This window comes from Stomoxys calcitrans, chromosome 1, assembly GCF_963082655.1.
Source record: "Stomoxys calcitrans chromosome 1, idStoCalc2.1, whole genome shotgun sequence".
In the NCBI taxonomy this organism is placed as follows: Eukaryota; Metazoa; Arthropoda; class Insecta; order Diptera; family Muscidae; genus Stomoxys; species Stomoxys calcitrans.
This window is the reverse complement of record NC_081552.1, coordinates 259,610,851-259,631,647: the sequence shown is the minus strand read 5'-3', so window position 1 is coordinate 259,631,647 and position 20,797 is coordinate 259,610,851. Positions and strand designations below refer to the sequence as shown.

The following is a 20,797-nucleotide window of genomic DNA, read 5'->3' as shown; positions in this document are numbered from 1 at the left end:
GCGATTGAGCGTATACACCGTATGCAACTTGTCGTTGATATTCTGGACATCTGCACGGTGTTCAAGTACCTTTATTATATGACGCTAACTTGGCAACCAGAAATCAGAGGCCAAATACCGCATACGTGACGAGTGTGTTTTCGTATTGAATAAAATTTCATCTCGTATTTAATGAATGTCATACTACTTTTATATACATTTTAAAGCCAATTTTTTATGAATTATGATCGATTATTCGTGTTCTTAAGTCTCAAAAATTCTCTATAAATAAAAAAATGCATAATTCACAATAGATATATTTCGAACGGTTTTACTCGTTCATGTAATCGGTAATTTGGCCGCAGGAAGCGGAAGGGGATTCGAAAAAATCGATCGTATCTGCATCAAATGACCGTTTGGGTATGTTGGCATGCATTTTAATATTTTTTGTGTTCAAAACGTTTATTTGTTTGTATATTATAAATGTGTTTGTAGGTGTCACCCTAGTGAAAATCGCCACACAAAATGGAGGTTTAGTAATAAAACAAATATTTATCCGATTTATTTATATGATGTTAAGCATAGAAATTTTAGATAAGAACTGAGCTTAAAGTCGCGAAAAACTAAACTTAAAATAAAATCTTTACGGTAAGAATTAAAGATGAAAAGTATTTCATGGCTGTAACAGAGGGAGGGAAATCAATATGATATCAAACAAAGAAAGAGAGAATAAAAATGTGGGAGAAGGCCCAGTGGAAAATGGCGAATGTATTACATTTGGGATACATAAAATTTCGTTATAGGATTGTCATTTTGGGTCTATTTGCGTACTTTTCCATTAAAAATTTGCAGGAGAGTAACAATAGCCTTTACTTTCCTCAGCTTTTTGTTTGAATAAAACAGCTGTTCGATGCTGCAAATTTTTGCTGGAAAAAAAACCTCCAGTAGAAATAGGCAAGCTCTCCACTACCAAATACTCAAAATTGTGCTTGATCTAACGCATTTTTTTGCTGGCAAATTAGGTACGCAAACGACTTCCAGTAACAATTTGTGCAAATTTGAATATCTATTCATTGCAACTTTGAGTGCAAAAATAAATCGGTCTTATTGTCTGCTGCCAATATTATTGTGAATTGTTCAAAACACACTTACATAGTTAGTACATCCCAGTGAACAATTTTCGCCGAGTTCGTTTTGAATTCCCTCAGAATCTCGATTGCATAGGCAAAAACGTAACCAAAGTTGTAAAGGCGGTTAACACCGAAGGAGGGGAAATTTGGAATAAGCATCAGAATTGTGCAATAAATTCTTTTATGATTCGTAAGAAAAATCTTGGTAAATTCTGAGGGGATTTTTTAAAATTAGTCTGATATTCTGAACGATTTTCGCGAAATTTTCGGACAAAACTCTAAAAGAACATTCGAAAAATATTAGAATATATGTTGGTATTCTATTTTGCTTTCGGAATAGTGGCGGAAATCTTTAATTGTTCCGCGAGCGGAATTTGATAGTTATGTTATGTTTTTATTTTTCATCTGCATTTATGGTTTTATTATTTTTTTTGTTCGCAAATAAATAAAATAACAAAAAGAAAAAACGAAGCTTTGAAACCAAAAAAAAAGATGCCGACAATGATGTCAAGCGTTGCCACTAAAATTTTTCTTTTTGCCATTTTCTTCACTACAAACAGAGTACTACTTTTCATGGCTACAATCCAAGGCGGATTTAAAAAGGTGGTCTCACGCGAATAACCGTTAACAGCTGGCCAGGTTTAACGGTATTAAGATGACAAATTTTTGCTTGCATTCTCTTTGTTGATATATACACACACGCACACAAATTTCTTTGCGTTTGTTGGCAAAAGTACGATCAGCTTGCACCATATGATTTGTGGTTGTTGTACAAATAAGACCACCTTTAATTGTTTCGCCATGCAACTGTGCCAAGTGTGGTCCCAATCGGTTCATTACCTAATACTCGTATAGCTCCCATATAAACCGATCTAAGGTCTTGACTTCTTGAGCCTCTAGATTGCGTAATTATTATCCGATTTGGCTGCATGATGTGTTTTGTTTTATATGTTCCAAATCGGTTCATAACCTGTTAAAGCTTCCATATAAACCCATTTTGGATCTTGACTTCTTCAGCCTCTAGAAGGCGCCATTATTATTCTGAAATTTTGCTTGATGTGTTTAGTTTTATCTTCTAGCCACTGCGTCAAGTATGGCCCAAATCGGTTCGTTACCTCATATAGCTGCCTTATAAACCGATCTTGGATCTTCACTTCTTAAGCCTCTAGAGGGCGCAATTATTAACCGATATGGCTGAAATTTAGCTTGAAGTGGTTTGTTTTGACTTCCAACAACTGTGCCAAATTATAGTCTAAATCGGTTCACTACCTGATATAGCTCCTATATAAACCGATCTTCCGATTTTATTTTTTGAGCCACTATAGAGCGCAATTCTTATCCGATTTGGCTGAAATTTTGCACAATGAATTACAATGCAACAACCAAATCAAGCCCCAATCAGTTCATAACTTGGTATAGCTCAAATAGCACAGCAATTATTATCCATTATCCTTTGTTTGCCTTTAAATAGATAGCGGCCAAAGAAGTGGACAAATGCGATCCATGGTATAGGGTATATAAGATTCAGGCCGGCTGAACTCTGCACGCTTTTACTTGTTTGTAACTACAGTAGGCCTTGTTTGGCTTAGTTATAGAACCAATAAATTGAAACTAAATAATGTTAAAAACTGTTGATAATTTCCCTACTTTTTATACCCACCACCGAAGGAACACATCGTTTGCAACACATCGAAATATCCATTTCGACCCTATAAAGTATATATATTCTTGATCAGCGTAAAAATCTAAGACGATCTAGACATGTCCGTCCGTCTGTCTGTTGAAATCGCCCTACAGTCTTTAAAATAGAGATAATGAGCTGAAACTTTGCACAGATTCTTTTTTTTTTTGTCCATAAGCAGGTTAAGTTCGAAGATGGGCTACCGATCCGCCGATTTAGGGTCTTAGGCCCATAAAAGCAACATTTATTATCCGATTTTGCTGAAATTTGGGACAGTGAGTTGTATTAGGTCCTTCGACATCCTTCTTCAATTTGGCCCCGATCGGTCCAGATTTGGATATAGCTGCCATATAGACCAATCCGCCGATTTAGGATCTTAGGACCATAAAAGCCATATTTATTATCCGATTTTGTAGAAATTTGGGACAGCGCATTGTGTTAGGCTCTTCGACAATCTTCTTCAATTTGGCCCAGATTGGTTCAGATTTGCATATAGCTGCCATATAGACCGATCTCTCGATTTAAGGTCTTGCGTTTATTGTCCAATTTTGCCAAAATTTGGGACAGTGAGTTAAGTTGAGCCTCTCGACATACTTCTGCAATATGGCACAGATCAGTCCAGATTTGGATATATCTGCCATATGGACCGATCTCTCCATTTAAGGTTTTGGGCCCATAAAAGGCGCATTTATTGTCCGATGTTGCCGAAATTTGGGACAGTGAGTTGTGTTAGGACCTTCGACATCTTTCTTCAATTTGGCCCAGATCGGTTTAGATTTGAATATAGCTGCCGTATAGACCGATCTCTCGATTTAAGGTTTTGCGCCCTTAAAGGGCGCGTTTATTGTCCGATTTTGCCAAAATTTGGGACAGCGAGTTGTATTGGGCCCTGTAACATCCTTCTTCAATTTGGCTCAGATTGGTTCAGATTTGGATATAGCTGCCATACAGCCCGATTCTCGATTTAAGGCTTTGGGCCTATAAAAGGCGCATTTATTGTCCGATGTCGTCGAAATTTGGGACAATGAGTTAAGTTGAGCCTCTCGACATACTTCTGCAATATGGCACAGATCGGTTTATATTTGAATATAGCTGCCATATAGACCGATCTCTCGATTTACAGTTTTGGGCCTATAAAAGGCGCATTTATTGTCCGATGCCGCCGAAATTTCGAGCAGTGAGTTGTGTTGGGCCCTTCGACATTTTTCTTCAATTTGGCACAGATCGGTCCAGATTTGAATATATCTGCCATATAGAAGATCTCTCTAATTAAGGATTTGGGACCATAAAAGACGCATTTATTGTCCGATTTCGCCGTAATTTGGGACAATGAGTTGTGTTAGGCATTTCTATATTTTTCTGCAACTTGGCCCAAATCAGTTCAGATTTGGATATAGCTGCCATATGGACCGATATCTCCATTTAAAGCCTTGGCCCCAAAAAAGGCGCATTTATAATTCGATTTCACCGAAATTTGACACAGTGACTTATGGCTTTTCGGCGACCGTGTCGTATATGGTTCAGATCGGTTTATTTTTAGATATAGCTACTAAAAATTACTTATTAATATTTGGTCCAAATCGGAAAATATTGCGATGGTGTTATGGCGCATAAGGTATGCATTTTTCACCGGATTTTGCAAAATTAAACAACAATAAGCGATGCAACGTATCCTTTAAGATACATTGCGCCTATAGATTCATGACTTGCGACTCTTGGTTTTATTTGGTCTGTGCATTGATATTGCTTCTATATAAATCGTTCTCCCGATTTTTACTTCTCATTTTCGTTTGAAATATAGGTGATTAAAACTATCGAAAATATCGAATGTTGCGATTATCGATAGTTTGCCAGCTCTACTTTTAGGGACCAGTGTAAACGTTATATAACGCTCAAATACACTTAAAGAAAAATACAATTCAACCATTCTATTTTATTATCTTCATTTTTTTTGCTTTCATTTTATTACTTTCCATTGTTTTGTGTTGTTTTGGTTTTGTTCATTTTGTTTTGTAATAAGAAAAACTATTTTACATCAAATAAGAGTATATAGAACTAATAATAATAATAATAAATAAATTAGTTAATAAATACAATATATTCATAATAATTAAATAATAATAATATGCTACACATTACCATTATTTCTTGTCTTCGGTTTTTGTTTGGTTTCTTCTGGTTTGGTTTTTTTTTTGTTTCCTTTTTAATAAAAATGACTCAAAATACAATACAATTACGTTTACAAAGTTTAAGTTTCTTTTTTGGGGGCATTTTTCCATTGGCTGGTTTGCAGTACAGTGTGTGTACCGTCGAACACGATGAACGCACACACACAAGTAAAACGTTAATAATTCTCATCAGGTTGGTACATTTTTCTCTTGTTATTGTTTTCAATTATTTTTTTTTCGGTTACATTTTTAAATTTTTATTCGAATTTTTAATAAGAATTTTTTTTTGTTTTTTTTTTCCTTTATTGGCTTTCATTAAATGTCTTAGGTTGCTGTACTTTTTGGGGTTTTATTATTCCACTTTCTTTAATTTAATTTTAAATATTTTTCATTTATTTGTTTTTCTTTATAAATCCTATGTAGTAAATATATGGTGCATCAGGGTACAGAATGACATATAAAAATTAAATTTTTCAAAAAACAAGAAACTGAAATTGTAGAAAAGGGCGGCGACGGTGGCGGCTTCTTTGGAGTGTGCACAGTGACACTCGAAATGTTAAACGGCGATACAGATGCGTTTGGCGTTTAGGATGATGCATAGTACAAATGTATCTGGAAAATATTTTGTTGTTGTTGTTGTTGCTGGTTGGTGTATATTTAAATGCTAAAATGGATCAATTGATTGAATGGGGGCGTCGTCGCATGATGTCGAAAAATTTTCATGTTCTGCTTCAAACTCTTTTCATTTGGCTCCACCCACTTTTTCTTACTGTGTAGACTGTCTATGTTCGGCTTACAGAGATTGCTTAATTATTGAATCCGTAACGCAACGTTGTGAGAATGTTTTGAAGTACACATCGCAATGCTTGTTGGGGTAGGGGCGACCACTATCTAGCACTCACTACTGCGCACTTGGCTGAATTCCCGGCTTATGTTTGGAAGCCAGCTTTACCCCAGCTAATATTTGTTTCGACTCAACCTTCTAAATGATCTAGATATACATATGTATGTATAGATGTATGCATATAGGTAGTTATGTATGTATGCTTTATAAATTTGGGTTTTTTCTTCGCTTAGTTTTTGTTTTTTCCTTCAGTTGTGATTATATCAATTTTCTTGAATGTGTGTGTGTATGTTTTGTTTTTTTTTATGCAAAGTTTGGCTTGTTGTTGTATTTATAGTATATGATTCTGTTGTTGTTGTTGTTATGGTTGTTATTGGTGTAGTTATTTGTTCACACTATATCACGAGAGCTCCTGCGAGAATTGTGTGTCCAGGGTAGGTCTTCGGCTATTGGGATGATTACGCGCATTGACGGCCGCTTGATTACGTAATGGCGGCCCGGGACTGCCGTAACCAGCCGCATAGAGCTGTGGACACGAGTCTTTAATAAGTTCTTGTGTTTCGCGTAGCTGCCTCTGGACCTGAGGTGCCAAACGTTGCACACTTATGGCAGGTGGGAACCTATATTCAGTATTTGACGTCTGTAAAGAAAGAAAATTAATTTAGATGAGAAAACAAATAAAAACTCGTATATTAAGCCGATCCTCAACCATGAATCATATTGGGTTGCCCAAAAAGTAATAGCGGATTTTTTAAAAGGAAGTAAATGCATTTTTAATAAAGCTTAGAATGAACTTTAATCAAATATACTTTATTTACACTTTTTTTCTAAAGCAAGCTAAAAGTAACAGCTGATAACTGACAGAAGAAAGAATGGAATTACAGAGTCACAAGCTGTGAAAAAATTTGTCAACGCCGACTATATGAAAAATCCGCAATTACTTTTTGGGCAACCCAATATTTCTCAAGCTTTTATTTTTTAAGATACAATTTTAAGTCATTACACATAAAATCGGAAAATCCGCTTATATTAGTGTTGGCAACACTAACACCAAAGAGGATTGAATTAACAGAGACATTTTTGTGCTCTCAAAATTTTACAGCAAATGCCAAGCTCTAGGCAAATTTATACGAGGTAAAGTAGCTAGACCAAAAACCACGAAATCATGTATACAACCCTGTGGGTATGGTGGGCAGCCCACTAGTCTGTCAACTTTCTGGACACTTCCCAATTGATATTCTAGTTTTTATTTGCATTATCATGTGTAGCAGCCACACGATCAATAGATTTATGATTATAAACGTGTACATTATAAAGTAAAACAAGTAAAAAGGCATTAAGTTCGGCCGGGCCGAACTTTGAATACCCACCACCTCGGGTATATACGTAAACCACCTTTCGTCAAAATCCGGTGAAAAATTCATACCTTATGCCCCATAGCAGCTATATCGAAATATGTTCCGATTTGGACCACGTACTAATAAGTATAAGTCATTGTTCAATTGATCTTTTTAGTAGCTATATCTAAAAATAAACCGATCTGAACCATAAACGACACTGAAGTCGAAAAGCCTAACGTAAGTCACTGTGTCAAAATTCTGTTAAATCGGATTATAAATGCGTCTTTTATGGGTCCAAGACAGAATCGAGATATCGGTCTATATGGCAGCTATATCCAAATCTAGACTGATCTGAGCCAAATTGAAGAAGAATGTCGAAGGGCTTAACACAACACACTGTCCCAAATTTCGGCGACATCGGACAATAAATGCGCCTTTTATGGGGCCAAAGCCTTAAATAGAGAGATCAGTCTAAATGGCAGCTATATCCAAATTTAGACCGACCTGGGTCAAATTGAAGAAAGATGTCGAAGGGCCTAACACAACTCACTGTCCCAAATTTCATCAAAATCGGATTATAAATGTGGCTAAGACCCCAAATCGGCGGATCGGTCTGTATTGGGGCTATATCAAGATATAGTCCGATATAGCCCATCTTCGAACTTAACCTGCTTATGGACAAAAAAAGAATCTGTGCAAAGTTTCAGCTCAATATCTGTATTTTTAAAGACTATAGCGTGATTTCAACAGACAGACGTTCGGACAGACGGAGTTGTGTTAAGCCCTTCGACATCTTTCTTCAATATGGCACAGATCGATCTAGATTTGGATATAGCTGCCATTTAGACCGATCTCTCGCCTTAAGGTCTTGCGCCCATAAAAGACGCATTTATTGTCCGATTTTGTGAGTTGTGTTAGGCCCTTTGACATCCTTCTTCAATTTGGCCTAGATCGGTCGAGATTTGAATATAGCTGTCATATAGACCGATCTCTCGATTTAAGGTTTTGGTCCCATAAAAGGCGCATTTATTGTCCGATATCGCCGAAATTTGGGACTGTGAGTTGTGGCAGGCCCTTCGTCAACTTTCTTCAATTTGGCCCAGATCGGTTCAGATTTGAATATAGCATTTATTGTTCGATGTCGCCGAAATTTGGGACAGTGAGTTATGTAAAGCCCCTCGACATATTTCTGCATTTTGGCCTAGATCGAACAATATTTGCATATAGCTGCCACAAAGACCGATTTTTCGATTTAAGGTTTTGAGTCCATAAAAGGCGCATTTATTTATCCAATTTCGACGACTGTCCGATTTCGCCAATGTGTTGACCCAAGTTCTACAAGGATACTAAGGTTTGCTAAATATTGTTGTTATTGTAGCATTTGCATGTGGAGGTGGCAATCCTCGTCAAGCTCTTATGAGTGAGCAAGTTCGTTCGGGTCTATACTACCGGCGCCAATAACTCGCCTTTTCGTATCGCGCATCATAGGCACTCAGTATTTAAGCAAGAGCCGGTGCCACCCGGCCTCTCACTGAGACTCTGCACTTGATACCGCTGATTGCCCGCGACTGCAATTGCAGCTACTCCGTATGTTGCATTCCACTATCCGCAACCTGTGGACGCGCCCGGTAGCTGCCCGCTAAGCTTCTCGTGATAACGAAAAACCCCCACACCGATTGGAGCTCAAAGTTCCAGCCAGTGTGATGCTTATAGTTATCGCGCGCCGGAGGTTTCTAATATCTTAACCCAACGTAAACTGAGTCCTAATATTTTAGATACTTGCCTGAACATTATGTACCACATCACCATAGTATGATGTAGCGGAAGAGGTTGATAATGACATTGATGATGATGTTTGAGTTTGGCCATGTGGAGTTTGTTGTTGTTGTTGTTGCTGTTCATATTGTTGTTGTTGCTGTACTATCACATCTCCGTATTGTTGCTGCTGCTGCTGCTGTTGTTGTTGTTGATGATGTTGCATTGCCTGTTGTGGTGTTGGCGGCATGGTGGCCGTTTGACCATAATATGCCAATTGCATGTTTACAGCCGATTGAGGAGCCGCTCGTCCTCCATTGACGTAATTGAGTGGTGTTTGTTGTAGATTTGGCGGGGCAGCGGTCATAAACTGCTGGTGTATGGGATTGGTCGGCGGGGGTTGTTGCATTTGTTGTTGTTGTTGTTGTTGCTGCTGCTGTTGTGTTAACGGACTAGAATTAATCAACAAACGGCCATCCACCAAACGCTTGGGACTAACCTGCCCAGATTTGCCAAGGAGAGGCGACGACCCGGTCGGTATGGCCAGCATATACTGTGGCGGCGCCGTTTGTGCATTGGTTGCTTGATTTGCTGCTGCCTGCTGCACAATTGCCAGGGCATTGGACGTATTTGCATTGATGTTGACGATATTCGCCGACGTTGACGTCTCCACGGCACTTATGCCCAATGGCATCTGGGGCATCACCGAGATCTGGTGCAGCATGCCCGAGTTCATTTGAGGAATGGTTATTTGCTTACTAGGCGTAAGTTTCAGTGTGCCACCTGCACCCGCTGATGGTGCACCAGGATGAGGTAGAAACTCTGAGTTTAGAACTTGTGGTGGTATGGCCGTCGTCGTCAGCAATGCCCTTGGCGTCGCCTGGACCAACTGTTTAGCCGGGGTCTGTCGCACTGGTGTGGTCTGCAGTGAACGACTGGCCGAGGAACACATGGAAGCCGTTAAACTGGCCGATTCCCAATGCTGAACCAAGGCATTTAAACGGGCTTCTTCCAAGGCTATTTCCGTCTCACTGTTCGAATCATAGTCCGGTCCCTGTAGAAGAAATACAAAAGTTGGGGCATTTGTTCATTAGTGGTTTCGGGCACTTGTCTTCAAGCTCGCTTTAACCTTAGACTTACCTCCTCGATTTTCTTATCAAGCATACGGAAGAAGTTCTGTTGACTACTGGAGATCTCCCTAGAGCGGGAAATTTTTATTAAAAAATGTGCTTCTGCAATGAGATGGGTGGGTGGGAAATTTTATACTCACTGGCTTTGTAACAGAGACAGGTTTCTTGCACGCAGCAGCGATACAGAAACTTCTTCATCCGCATCCCCAGAGTCTTTATTGCTATTCTCTTCTGATTCATCATTTCGTTCACGGTCACGATTTTCCGCATCTTCGATATGGCCTTCTTCTTCGTCTGTTTCTGCTTCTGAATCTCCTGCAAATTAAGAAAGAAACAAAAGTTTGTTTAATATCAAATGAAGAAATGAGCTTTTTATACCCTCCACTATGGGAGGGGGGGTATACTAATTTCGTCATTCCGTTTGTCATAGCCATGTTCGTCCGTTTGTCTGTCCGTCCGCCTGTCGAAAGCACGCTAACTTTGGAAGGAGTAAAGCAAGCCGCTTGAAATTTTGCACAAATACTTATTAGTGTAGGTCGGTTGGGATTGTAAAAGGGCCAAATCGGTCCATGTTTTGATATATCTGCCATATAAACCGATCTTGGGAATTCTTGAGCTTCCAGAGGGGGCAATTCTTATCCGATTTGGCTGAAATTTTGCACGTGGTATTTTGGTATCACATCTGACAACTGTATGGTATGGTCTAAATCGGTTCATAACCTGATATAGCTGCCATATAAACAGACCTTGGGTCTTGACTTCTAGAGCTTCTAGAGGGCGCAATTCTTATCCGATTTGGCTGAAATTTTGCATGAAGTATTCTGGTATGACTTCCAACATTTGTATAGTCTATATCAGTCCATAACTTGATGAAACCGCCATATAAACCAATCTCTCGAATAGGCTTCTTGAGCCTCTAGAGGGCGCAATTCTTATCCGATTTGGCCGAAATTTTGCATGCGGCTATGTCAGTCTATATCCTGATATAGCCGACACATAAACCGTTCTTCCGATTAGACTCCTTGAGCTTCTAGAGGGCGAAATTCTTATCCAATATGGTTGAAATTTTGTACACGTCGTTTTGGTATGACTTCCAACACCTGTTCTAAGTATGGTCTAAATCAGTATATAACCTGATATAGCTGCCATATAAACCGATCTCCCAGTTTGAGTTTTTGAGCCTCGGGAGGGCGCCATTATTACTCGATTTGCCTGAAATTTTGGAGGTGGTGTTGTTCTATGACTGGTGTTTTTCTATTCGAAAAAGTCATTTAAAGAACTTGACAAATGCGACCCATGGTGGAGGGTATAAAAGATTCGGCACGGCCGAACTTAGCATGCTTTTACTTGCTTTTAACTTAAATCGTAGTTCCTAGTAGCATTTTCTTATAAATATTGGGTTGCCCAAAAAGTAATTGCGGATTTTTTAAAAGAAAATAAATGCATTTTTAATAAAACTTAGAATGAACTTTAATCAAATATACTTTTTTTTACACTTTTTTCTAAAGCAAGCTAAAAGTAGCAGTTATCAGTGACAGAAGAAAGAATGCAATTACAGAGTCACAAGCTGTGAAAAAATTTGTCAACGCCGACTACATGAAAAATCCGCAATTACTTTTTGGGCAACCCATATATAAAAAAGAAATAACAAGTAAAAGCGTGCTAAGTTCGGCCGGGCCGAATCTTATATACCCTCCACCATGGATCGCATTTGTCGAGTTCTTTTCCCGGCATCTCTTCTTAGGCAAAAAAGATATAAGAAAAGAGTTGCACTGCTATTAAAACGATATCAAGATATGGTCCGGTAAATGTCAGCCAATTCGTATAAGAATTGCGCCCATTGGGGCTCACGAAATAAAATAGAGAGAACAATTTATATGGGATCTGTATCGGGCTATAGACCGATTCAGATAAACACGTTTGTTGATGGTCATGAGAGGATCCGTCGTACAAAATTTCAGGCATATTGGATAATAATTGCGACCTCTAGGGGTCAAGAAGTCAAGATCCCAGATCGGTTTATATGGCAGCTATATCAGGTTGTGAACCGAGTTGTTGAAAGTAAAAATAAAATACGTCATACAAAATTTCAGCCAAATCGGATTGGAATTGCGCCCTCTAGAAGCTCAAGAAGTCAAATCCCCAGATCTGTTTATATGACAGCTATATCAGGTTATGGACCGATTTCAACCATACTTGGCACAGTTGTTGGATATCATAACGAAATACTTCGTGCAAAAATTCATTCAAATCGGATAAGAATTGTGCCCTCTAGAGGCTCAAGAAGTCAAGACCCAAGATCGGTTTATATGGCAGCTATATCAGGTTATGGACCGATTTAAACCATACTTGGCACACTTGTTGAAAATCATAACAAAACACGTCGTGCGAAATTCCATTCCATTCGGATAAGAATTGCGCACTCTAGAGGCTCACGAAGTCAAGACCCAAGATCGGTTTATATGGCAGCTATATCAGGTTATGAACCGATTTGAACCATACTTGGCACAGTTGTTGGATATCATAACAAAACACGTCGTGCAAAATTTCATTCTGATCGGATAAGAATTGCACACGCTAGAGGCTCAAGAAGTCAAGACCCAAGATCGGTTTATATGGCAGCTATATCAAAACATGGACCGATATGGCCCATTTACAATACCAACCGACCTACACTAATAAGAAGTATTTGTGCAAAATTTCAAGCGGCTAGCTTTACTCCTTCGGAAGTTAGCGTGCTTTCGACAGACAGACGGACGGACGGACGGACGGACGGACGGACTGACGGACGGACGGACAGACGGACGGACATGGCTAGATCGACATAAAATTTCACGACGATCAGGAATATATATACTTTATGGGGTCTCAGACGAATATTTCGAGTAGTTACAAACAGAATGACGAAATTAGTATACCCCCCATCTTATGGTGGAGGGTATAAAAACGGTCGGTTCGAACTTTGGATATCCACCACCTCGTAGGTGCAACTAAGAAATAAATGATGGATGACTAAATGATTTATTTAAATGTCGTACATATTGGTACCAAAATTGGCACTACTTTGTACTTTCTGTTCAGATGGAGCTTGAGGTCTGAAACTTGACATGTAGGTACAATTTAGAAATATATGATTGGTGGCTAAATGATCTATTCACTATTCGCACATTTTGGTACCAAAACTAGTACCATTTGGAATTTTCTTCTTAGATGAAGCTAGAGTTCTGAAATTTGGTTTATATGGCAGCTATATCAAAACATGGACCGATTTGGCCCATTTACAATCCCAACCGACCTACACTAATAAAAAGTATTTGTGCGATATTTCAAGAGCCTATCTTTACTCCTTCAAAAGTTACCCAGCAGCTGCGGTGGTGGTGTCAGACCTTAGCATGTTGTCCTCCCCTCCTACAGGTGTGGGTGCCTTGGCACCTGTAGTCGAGCATTGCTGGGATTCAGACAGCGACGATGTCAATGAAACAGTCATCAGCCGAATCAAGAGATGAGGGCATCGGAATGACGGCAGAAGTGAGCGATGGCTTTGCTAAGCTCACAAGCAGACCAAGAAAGCGATCCGAGGCACGACGAAGGAGACAGTGGAGTATGTATCAGCAGCGTAATCGGGCGAAAGTGCAGGATGCTGGAAGGGATAGAACAGACATTCGAAGCATTTGTACGGAAGCTGGAAAAAGAATCAGATATCCCGAAGAGCATAACACTGCTAAAATGCTAAAGAAGAAAAAGAGCTCCCCTCTTTCAAGTACTCTGGAAATACCATGCCAGCCATCCCGCAATGGAGAATCCAGACAGTGTCCTGAGGAGGTAGGCAAAGTCGGAACGAAGGAAGCGCGCACGGCTCCTGACTCCTCATGGATGACTGTGACTTCCAAACGGAGTCCACAGCCATCACGGAAGGGGAAGAGGGTCGCTGAGAATGGTAAGGAACCGCCCTCTTACGCCAGAGTGGCAAGGAAGCACAACAGAGATGTCTTATGCAGTCATCAATATCGGCAGTGCATCCGGAAGGATTCCACCAGATCATCGGTCCCAAGTGGAGGATCTGGTTAACGATCGGATTTTCGAACATGTGTGGAACTCTGTAGACGGTCCACCCATACCAATGATGAGCTGCGAGTATAGAGGGGACATCCTTAGGCTGCGTTTTGCGTCGGCGGAATGTATTGATACCGTCAAACAGCTCGTCTAGGGTATCCACGCTCCCTGGGAGGGCGCAAAGCTTGATCTGGTGAGAAAGATGGACATCTGCCAGGTCACAAAGGCGACCGTCTTCATCAAGGGACGGAGCAGTAAATTTGCAACGGAACGCATGTTGGGATTCTTGGGCAAGCAAAACCAAGGTTTGGTTGCGGAGAAGAGGGAGGTCTTCCACAGGCAGGAGAAGGAGGAAGTAACTCTCCTTGTGGTTGACATTGTTCAAGTCTCCGTGACGAGTTTGGCATGGCGCGCAACGGGAGTAAAGCTGTCTTTTTATACCCTCCACCATAGGATGGGGGTATACTAATTTCGTCATAATGTTTTTAAATACATTTAAATATGCGTCTAAGACCCTATAAAGTATATATATTCTTGATCGTCATGGCATTTTAAGTCGATCTAGCCATGCTCGTCCGTCTGTCTGCACTTCCGTCCATCCGTCTGTCTGTCCGTCCGTCCGTCTGTATGTCTGTCCGTCTGTCTGTATGTCTGTCGGTCTGTCTTTCCGTCTGTCTGTCTGTCCGTCCGTCTGTCTGTCGAAAGCACGATAACTTGCGAAGGAGTAAAGCTAGGCTCTTGAAATTTTGCACAAATACTTTTTATTAGTATAGGTCGGTTGGTCGGTAAATGGGCCAAATCGGTCCATGTTTTGATATAGCTGCCATATAAACCGATCTTGGGTCTTGATTTATTGAGCCTCTGGAGGGAGCAATTCTCGACCGACTTGACTAAAATTTTGCACGTGATGTTTTGGTATCACGTTCAACAACTGTGCTAAGTATGGTTCAAATCGGTTCATAACCTGATATAGTTGTCATATAAACCGATCTGGGGTCTTTATTTCTTCAGATTTTAGAGGGCGCAATTCCTATCCGATTTGGCTGAAATTTAGCATGTGGTGTTTTGATTGGACTTCCAACAACTGTGCCAAATATGGCTTAAATCGGTCCATAACCTGATATAGCTGCCATATAAACCGATCTGGGATCTTGACTTCTTGAGCCTTTAGAGGGCGTAATTATTATCCGATTTGGCTGAAAATTTGTACAACGGCTTCTCCCATAGCCTCCAACATTCGTATCTAATATGGCTGATACAGCTCCCCTATAAACCGATCTCCCTATTTTACTTCTTGAACCCCTAAAAGGGTTCAAGTTATTTGATTTGGCTGAAATTTTACACATAGACTTCTATTGTGGTCTTCAATATTCAATTCAATTAGCATAGCAATTATTTTCTTTTATCCTTTGTTTGTATAAAAAGAGATACCAGGAAAGAACTAGTCAAATACAATCCATGGTGGAGGGTATATAAGATTCGGCCCGGCCGAACTTAGCACGCTTTTACTTGATCAAGATTGGGAAGTCTAGGATAGGCAGAAATTCTCATATTGAGGCAACAGGCCGTGCAGTGGCAGGTCACTCAATACCGCTCAACGAACAGGGGGCTGACAACGAGACAATCGCGGCCTCTCTCAATATTGGAAAGACTAGGATAAGCAAAGATCCAATTACCGAAATATCAGGCAGTACAGTGGCGAAAATTTCTAACTTAGATTTTCTTTATCGAGGTTACTTTTTTGTGTATTTAGAGCGCACAACAAGACGATTGCTGGCTTAGGTGTATGTCCTTAGTGGCATGGGGCGGACTAATATCTGTAACCTCTTTTGAACCTAACCTAACCTAAAGTAGAGCTTAAAGACAAGCTAAAGCCATTCAAACGACCTTCTTTGCAGTTAAGTAACGGTGTGTAATTAAAATGTTCTTAAGAAAATTTATCATGCCAATCGGAATTGCAAATTGCATCTGCTCCAACAATACAACCAATACATATTTTAATTAAAATTTATTATCCTCTTTATACAACTGCCTGCTGAAAATGCTCAGAGATACATGAACACACCTGCACTCACAGGTACTCGAACACAAACCAACACACACACAAACACAGATTGGAGCACTTGTGTTATGTGGACACACTACATACTCGTACAAGAACAATCTTAATGTAATGTTAATAAAATAATAAAAATATTCATGCAGGGGTTCTTTGCTTACAGCATGGCATGCCATGGCATGGCTTAGGTAGTGGCATTGCACTACTCACCCACCATAACCAGGTTGGCGAGAGTGGTGAATGGCGAATGGCATGCTGCAAATGAAAACACTCGATTTGCATGACCCGAATCCTTTGTTTCCACACATATACACCTTGTTAGCACTTGATGACAAATCATGTGTGTCCTTTTCTACTGACTGAGTGAGTGTGGTGATTGTGTGTGTGTTATGACTATTGTTTGCACTGCACATAGGACACGAGTTAAATACAGACATGTATATTCTTCTTTCATTCAATCGTATTCATATTTATTCATACACACACACACACACACATGCAAACACGCATAGTATTATTATGCATATGTATGATTATAATTGTGTTTGCGATTTTGTGCTTTCTTTCAATCAAAGTAACAAATTAGTAAAAATCAATCAGTCATTGGTGTATTGTGGGGTTAGGTGGGATTGTCTGATTGTGTGTCTTCTTGTTATCGTTCTCTGTCACACAATCCCTTTTAAAGCCCTCATGAGAAATGAACTGACAGAATGCAGCCAAAGAGTTAAGTATGAATAGTTGTGGCAATAAATATTAAAGGAGGGAAGTGGGAGGTGAAGGTGGTGGGGGTGGGAGATAGTTACATCTTGAAGATCTTAACTTCATAATTGGGTGAATACGAGAGTAGTATTCTGAAGTCCTTTAATAACGCTGACCCCGATACCAAAGCTCATGTGGTTGAGCATTAAGATATTAGCGAGGATGTCAAACGTTAAGATTTCTTGGTCTCACCATTTGAAATGACGAGTATTTTTGTGACCCAAATAAAAATCATTGCTAGACTTTGAAAAGTAAATTATGAAATTCATATTTAGAAAGGGCACATTTTATTTAACCAAATTAAGTCATGAGTTTATAAAAACGAAAAAGTTGACTAAATATATACGCAGAGCAGAACAGCCAATCTGGAAGTGAGAATTTCCAAGGTAGGATAAAGTTATTCAGTCAGTAGGGAAAAAACTGCTAAAGAGTTTGAAGTTTCCAGGCCTATTTGGCACGTTTGTTACTCGATTTCGCTGAAATTTTACACATTGCACTGTGTTAGGCTCTTCGACATTCGTGTTCAATATGGTTCAGATCGGCCTTTATTTGTATATAGGTTTCATATACATATACCGATCTCCAGATTAAAGTTCTTAGTTCTTTTTAAACGATGAATTTGGTGCAATGTGTTGTGTTAGACCCTTACATTGCCTTCCTGAATACGGTGGAGATCGGAATATATTTAGATATAGATGTGTCAATATTGAACCCATATATTGACGCATTTTTCACCGTAATATGACTAAAGGTGGTAAATATATATATTGGAGGTGCTGGGTATCCAAATTTCGGCCCGGCCGAACTTCATCGATTGATCTAGCCATGTCCGTCCGTCTGTCGAAGGAGTAAAGCTAGCCGCTTGAAATTTTGCACAAATACTTCTTATAAGTGTAGGTCGGTTGGGATTGTAAATGGGCCATATCGGTCCATGTTTTGATATAGCTGCCATATAAACCGATCTTGGGACTTGACTTCTGGAGCATCTAGAGGGCTCAATTCTTATCCGATTTGGTTGAAATTTTACACGTGATGTTCCAACAACTGTGCTAAGTATGGTTTAAATTAGTTCACAACCTGATATAGCTGCCGTATAAACCGGTCTTGACTTCTTGAGCCACTAGAGGGCGCAACTCTCATCCGATTTGGCTGAAATTCAGCATGAAGTTGTTAGTTATTGCTTCCAACAATTGCGATAAATATAATTCAAATCGATAAATATCCTGATATATCTCCCATATAAACCGATCTGGAATCATGACTTCTAAAGCCTTTAGAGGGCGCTATTATTATCTGATTTGGCTGAAATTTTGTACAACGGCCTTCAACATACGTGTCCAATATGGTCTTAATCGATCTATAACCTCATACAGCTCCCATATAAACTGATCTCCCGAATATGCTTCTTGAGCCCCTACAAGACGCAATTCTTATCCAAATGGACTGCAATATTACCCAATGACTTCCACTATGGTCTTCAACATTCAAATTACTTATAACTTGATATATCTTCAATTGCATAACAAATTTTATACCCTCCACCATAAGATGGGGGTATACTAATTTCGTCATTCTGTTTGTAACTACTCGAAATATTCGTCTGAGGCCCCATAAAGTATATATATTCTTGACCGTCGTGACATATTATGTTGATCTAGCCATGTCCGTCCGTCTGTCTGTCGAAAGCACGCTAACTTTCGAAGGAGTAAAGATAGCCGCTTGAAATTTTGCACAAATACTTCTTATTAGTGAAGGTCGGGATTATAAATGGGCCATATCGGTCCATGTTTTTATTTAGCTGCCATATAAACCGATGTTGGGTCATGACTTCTTGAGCCTCTAGAGGACGCAATTCTTATCCGATTTGAATTAAATTTTGCACGAAGTATTTTGTTATGATATCCAACAACTGTGCTAAATATGGTTCATATCGGATCCTAACCTGATGTAGCTGTCATATAAACCGGTCTGGGGACTTCTTGAGCTTGACTTCTTCTCTTGCTATCCGATTTGGCTGAAATTTTGCATGACGTATTTTATTACGACTTTCAACAACTGTGCCAAATAAGGTTCAAATCGGTTCATAACCTGATATAGCTGCCATATAAACCGATCTGGGATCTTGACTTCTTGAACCTCTAGAGGTCGCAATTATTATCCGATTTGCCCGAAATTTTGTACGACGGATCCTCTCATGACCATCAACATACGTGTTTATTATGGTCTGAATCGGTCTATAGCCTGATACAGCTCCCATATAAATCGATCTCTCTATTTTACTTCTTGAGCCCCCAAAGGGCGCAATTCTTATTTGAATTGGCTGAAATTTTACACAGGTCTCCAACATATAATTTAATTGTGGTCCGAAGCGGACCATATCTTTATATCGCTCTAATAGCAGAGCAAATCTTTTCTTTTATCCTTTTTTTTGCCTAAGAAGAGATGGTGGAGGGCATATAAGATTCGGCCCGGCCGAACTAAGCACGCTTTTACTTGTTTTCCATTATTCTCTGTTTGCATAAAAACAGATACCGCGCAAAGAACTCGACAAATGTGATCCATGGTGGAGGGTATACAAGATTCGGCCCAGCCAAACTTAGCGTACTCTTACTTGTTTTTATTGAAATTTGATACCCACCACCGTAGGATAGGGGTTATATTGATTTAGTCATCCATTTGCAACACATCGAAATATCAATTTTCGACCCTACAAAGTATATTTATTTCGGATCGTCGTAAAATTCTAAAACGATTAAACGATGTCCGTGTGTCTGTCCGTCTGTTGCAATCATTCTACACCCTTGAAAAATTGAGATATTGAGCTGAATTTTGACACAGATACGTCTTTTTGATTCACGATGGTTAAGTTCTTGAACGGGCCAAATCGGACCATATTTAGATATAGCTGCTATATAGACCGATCTGCCGATTAAGGGTCTCATGTCCATAAAATCTTTATTTTTATCCGATTTTGCTGAAATTTGAAACAGTGAGTAGTTTAAGGCTTCCCGACTACTAGACCAAATATGGTTCGGATCGGACTATATTTGGTTATAGCTCCCATATAGACCGATCTGGTGATAAAGGGTCTTTATTTGTTTACCGATTTCGCTGAAATTTGAAACAATGAGAAGTTCTACGCCTCCCAACATAGGACCCAAATATGGTTCAGATCGTACTATATTTAGATATAGCTGTCATATAGACCAATCTGGCCGAACTTAATGCCCTTTTACTTGTTTAAGTTGATATCTTCATGTTCCCATAAAGGAGTATAAATTCTGCAGAATATTATCCCTCTACTAATAGATGAGCCACCGTGGTGCGTAGATAACCATAATTTTGGAGTGACATATATTTCCAAGGCGGGAAAGTCTTCTCCAGTCCAGGCTATAAAGTCTAGATCTGCATAATTTTTTATAAAGATAATTGTAAAATATTTCCATTAGACAATGTGTTTGTAGCAACTCCATTTTAACTCCATAACGTCCATCACTAGTTCGTTCGGTGTGAAAGGCGGACATGCAAACTTGTTCATACGGTGGTTGGGGAACGTTGAAAGAAGTTGAGTCTTTATTTGACCTTATACTGTAGGAATAGGCATAAAAAGCCATTTACGAGTAATTAAAAACCATGTGTTGACAAACAGAGGTGTTTGTCATTGACATGAACTAATCTTAGCTGTGCATGTTATTGCCATGGTTTGGATTTTTGAAGCTGCTGACACTGCTAGCCAAATATTATTGGGTGCCATACCGGCAAGGAACATTTGCTTGCGGTTTTTAATACTTATTGAATTGTCAAGGACACTGTACACATGTTTCTCCATACCCCCAATATATGTTAGTATGTCTTTGAAAATCTTCATTATGGCCCAAAATTTCGATGGTGATTTCAAA

At 39.4% G+C, this 20,797-nt stretch overlaps 1 protein-coding gene across 6 annotated transcripts in view; it reads right to left on the bottom strand.

The window, feature by feature from the left end:
• Positions 1–5,450: 5,450 nt before the first annotated feature.
• LOC106091081 (ras-interacting protein RIP3) overlaps positions 5,451–20,797 on the bottom strand; it is a 48,229-nt gene continuing 32,882 nt past the window's right edge. For 5 of the 6 annotated variants that reach the window (XM_013257496.2, XM_013257500.2, XM_059370916.1 and 2 more), the window contains exons 3-6: positions 10,168–10,342; positions 10,038–10,095; positions 8,926–9,951; positions 5,451–6,442 (exon numbers count right to left, since the gene is read on the bottom strand). In XM_013257496.2, the coding sequence (XP_013112950.2) occupies positions 6,203–6,442; positions 8,926–9,951; positions 10,038–10,095; positions 10,168–10,342 (1,499 nt within the window). In that variant the 3' untranslated portion in view covers positions 5,451–6,202. The remainder of the gene's footprint in view (positions 6,443–8,925; positions 9,952–10,037; positions 10,096–10,167; positions 10,343–20,797) is intronic. The other variant, XM_059370917.1, reaches the window with a different exon arrangement.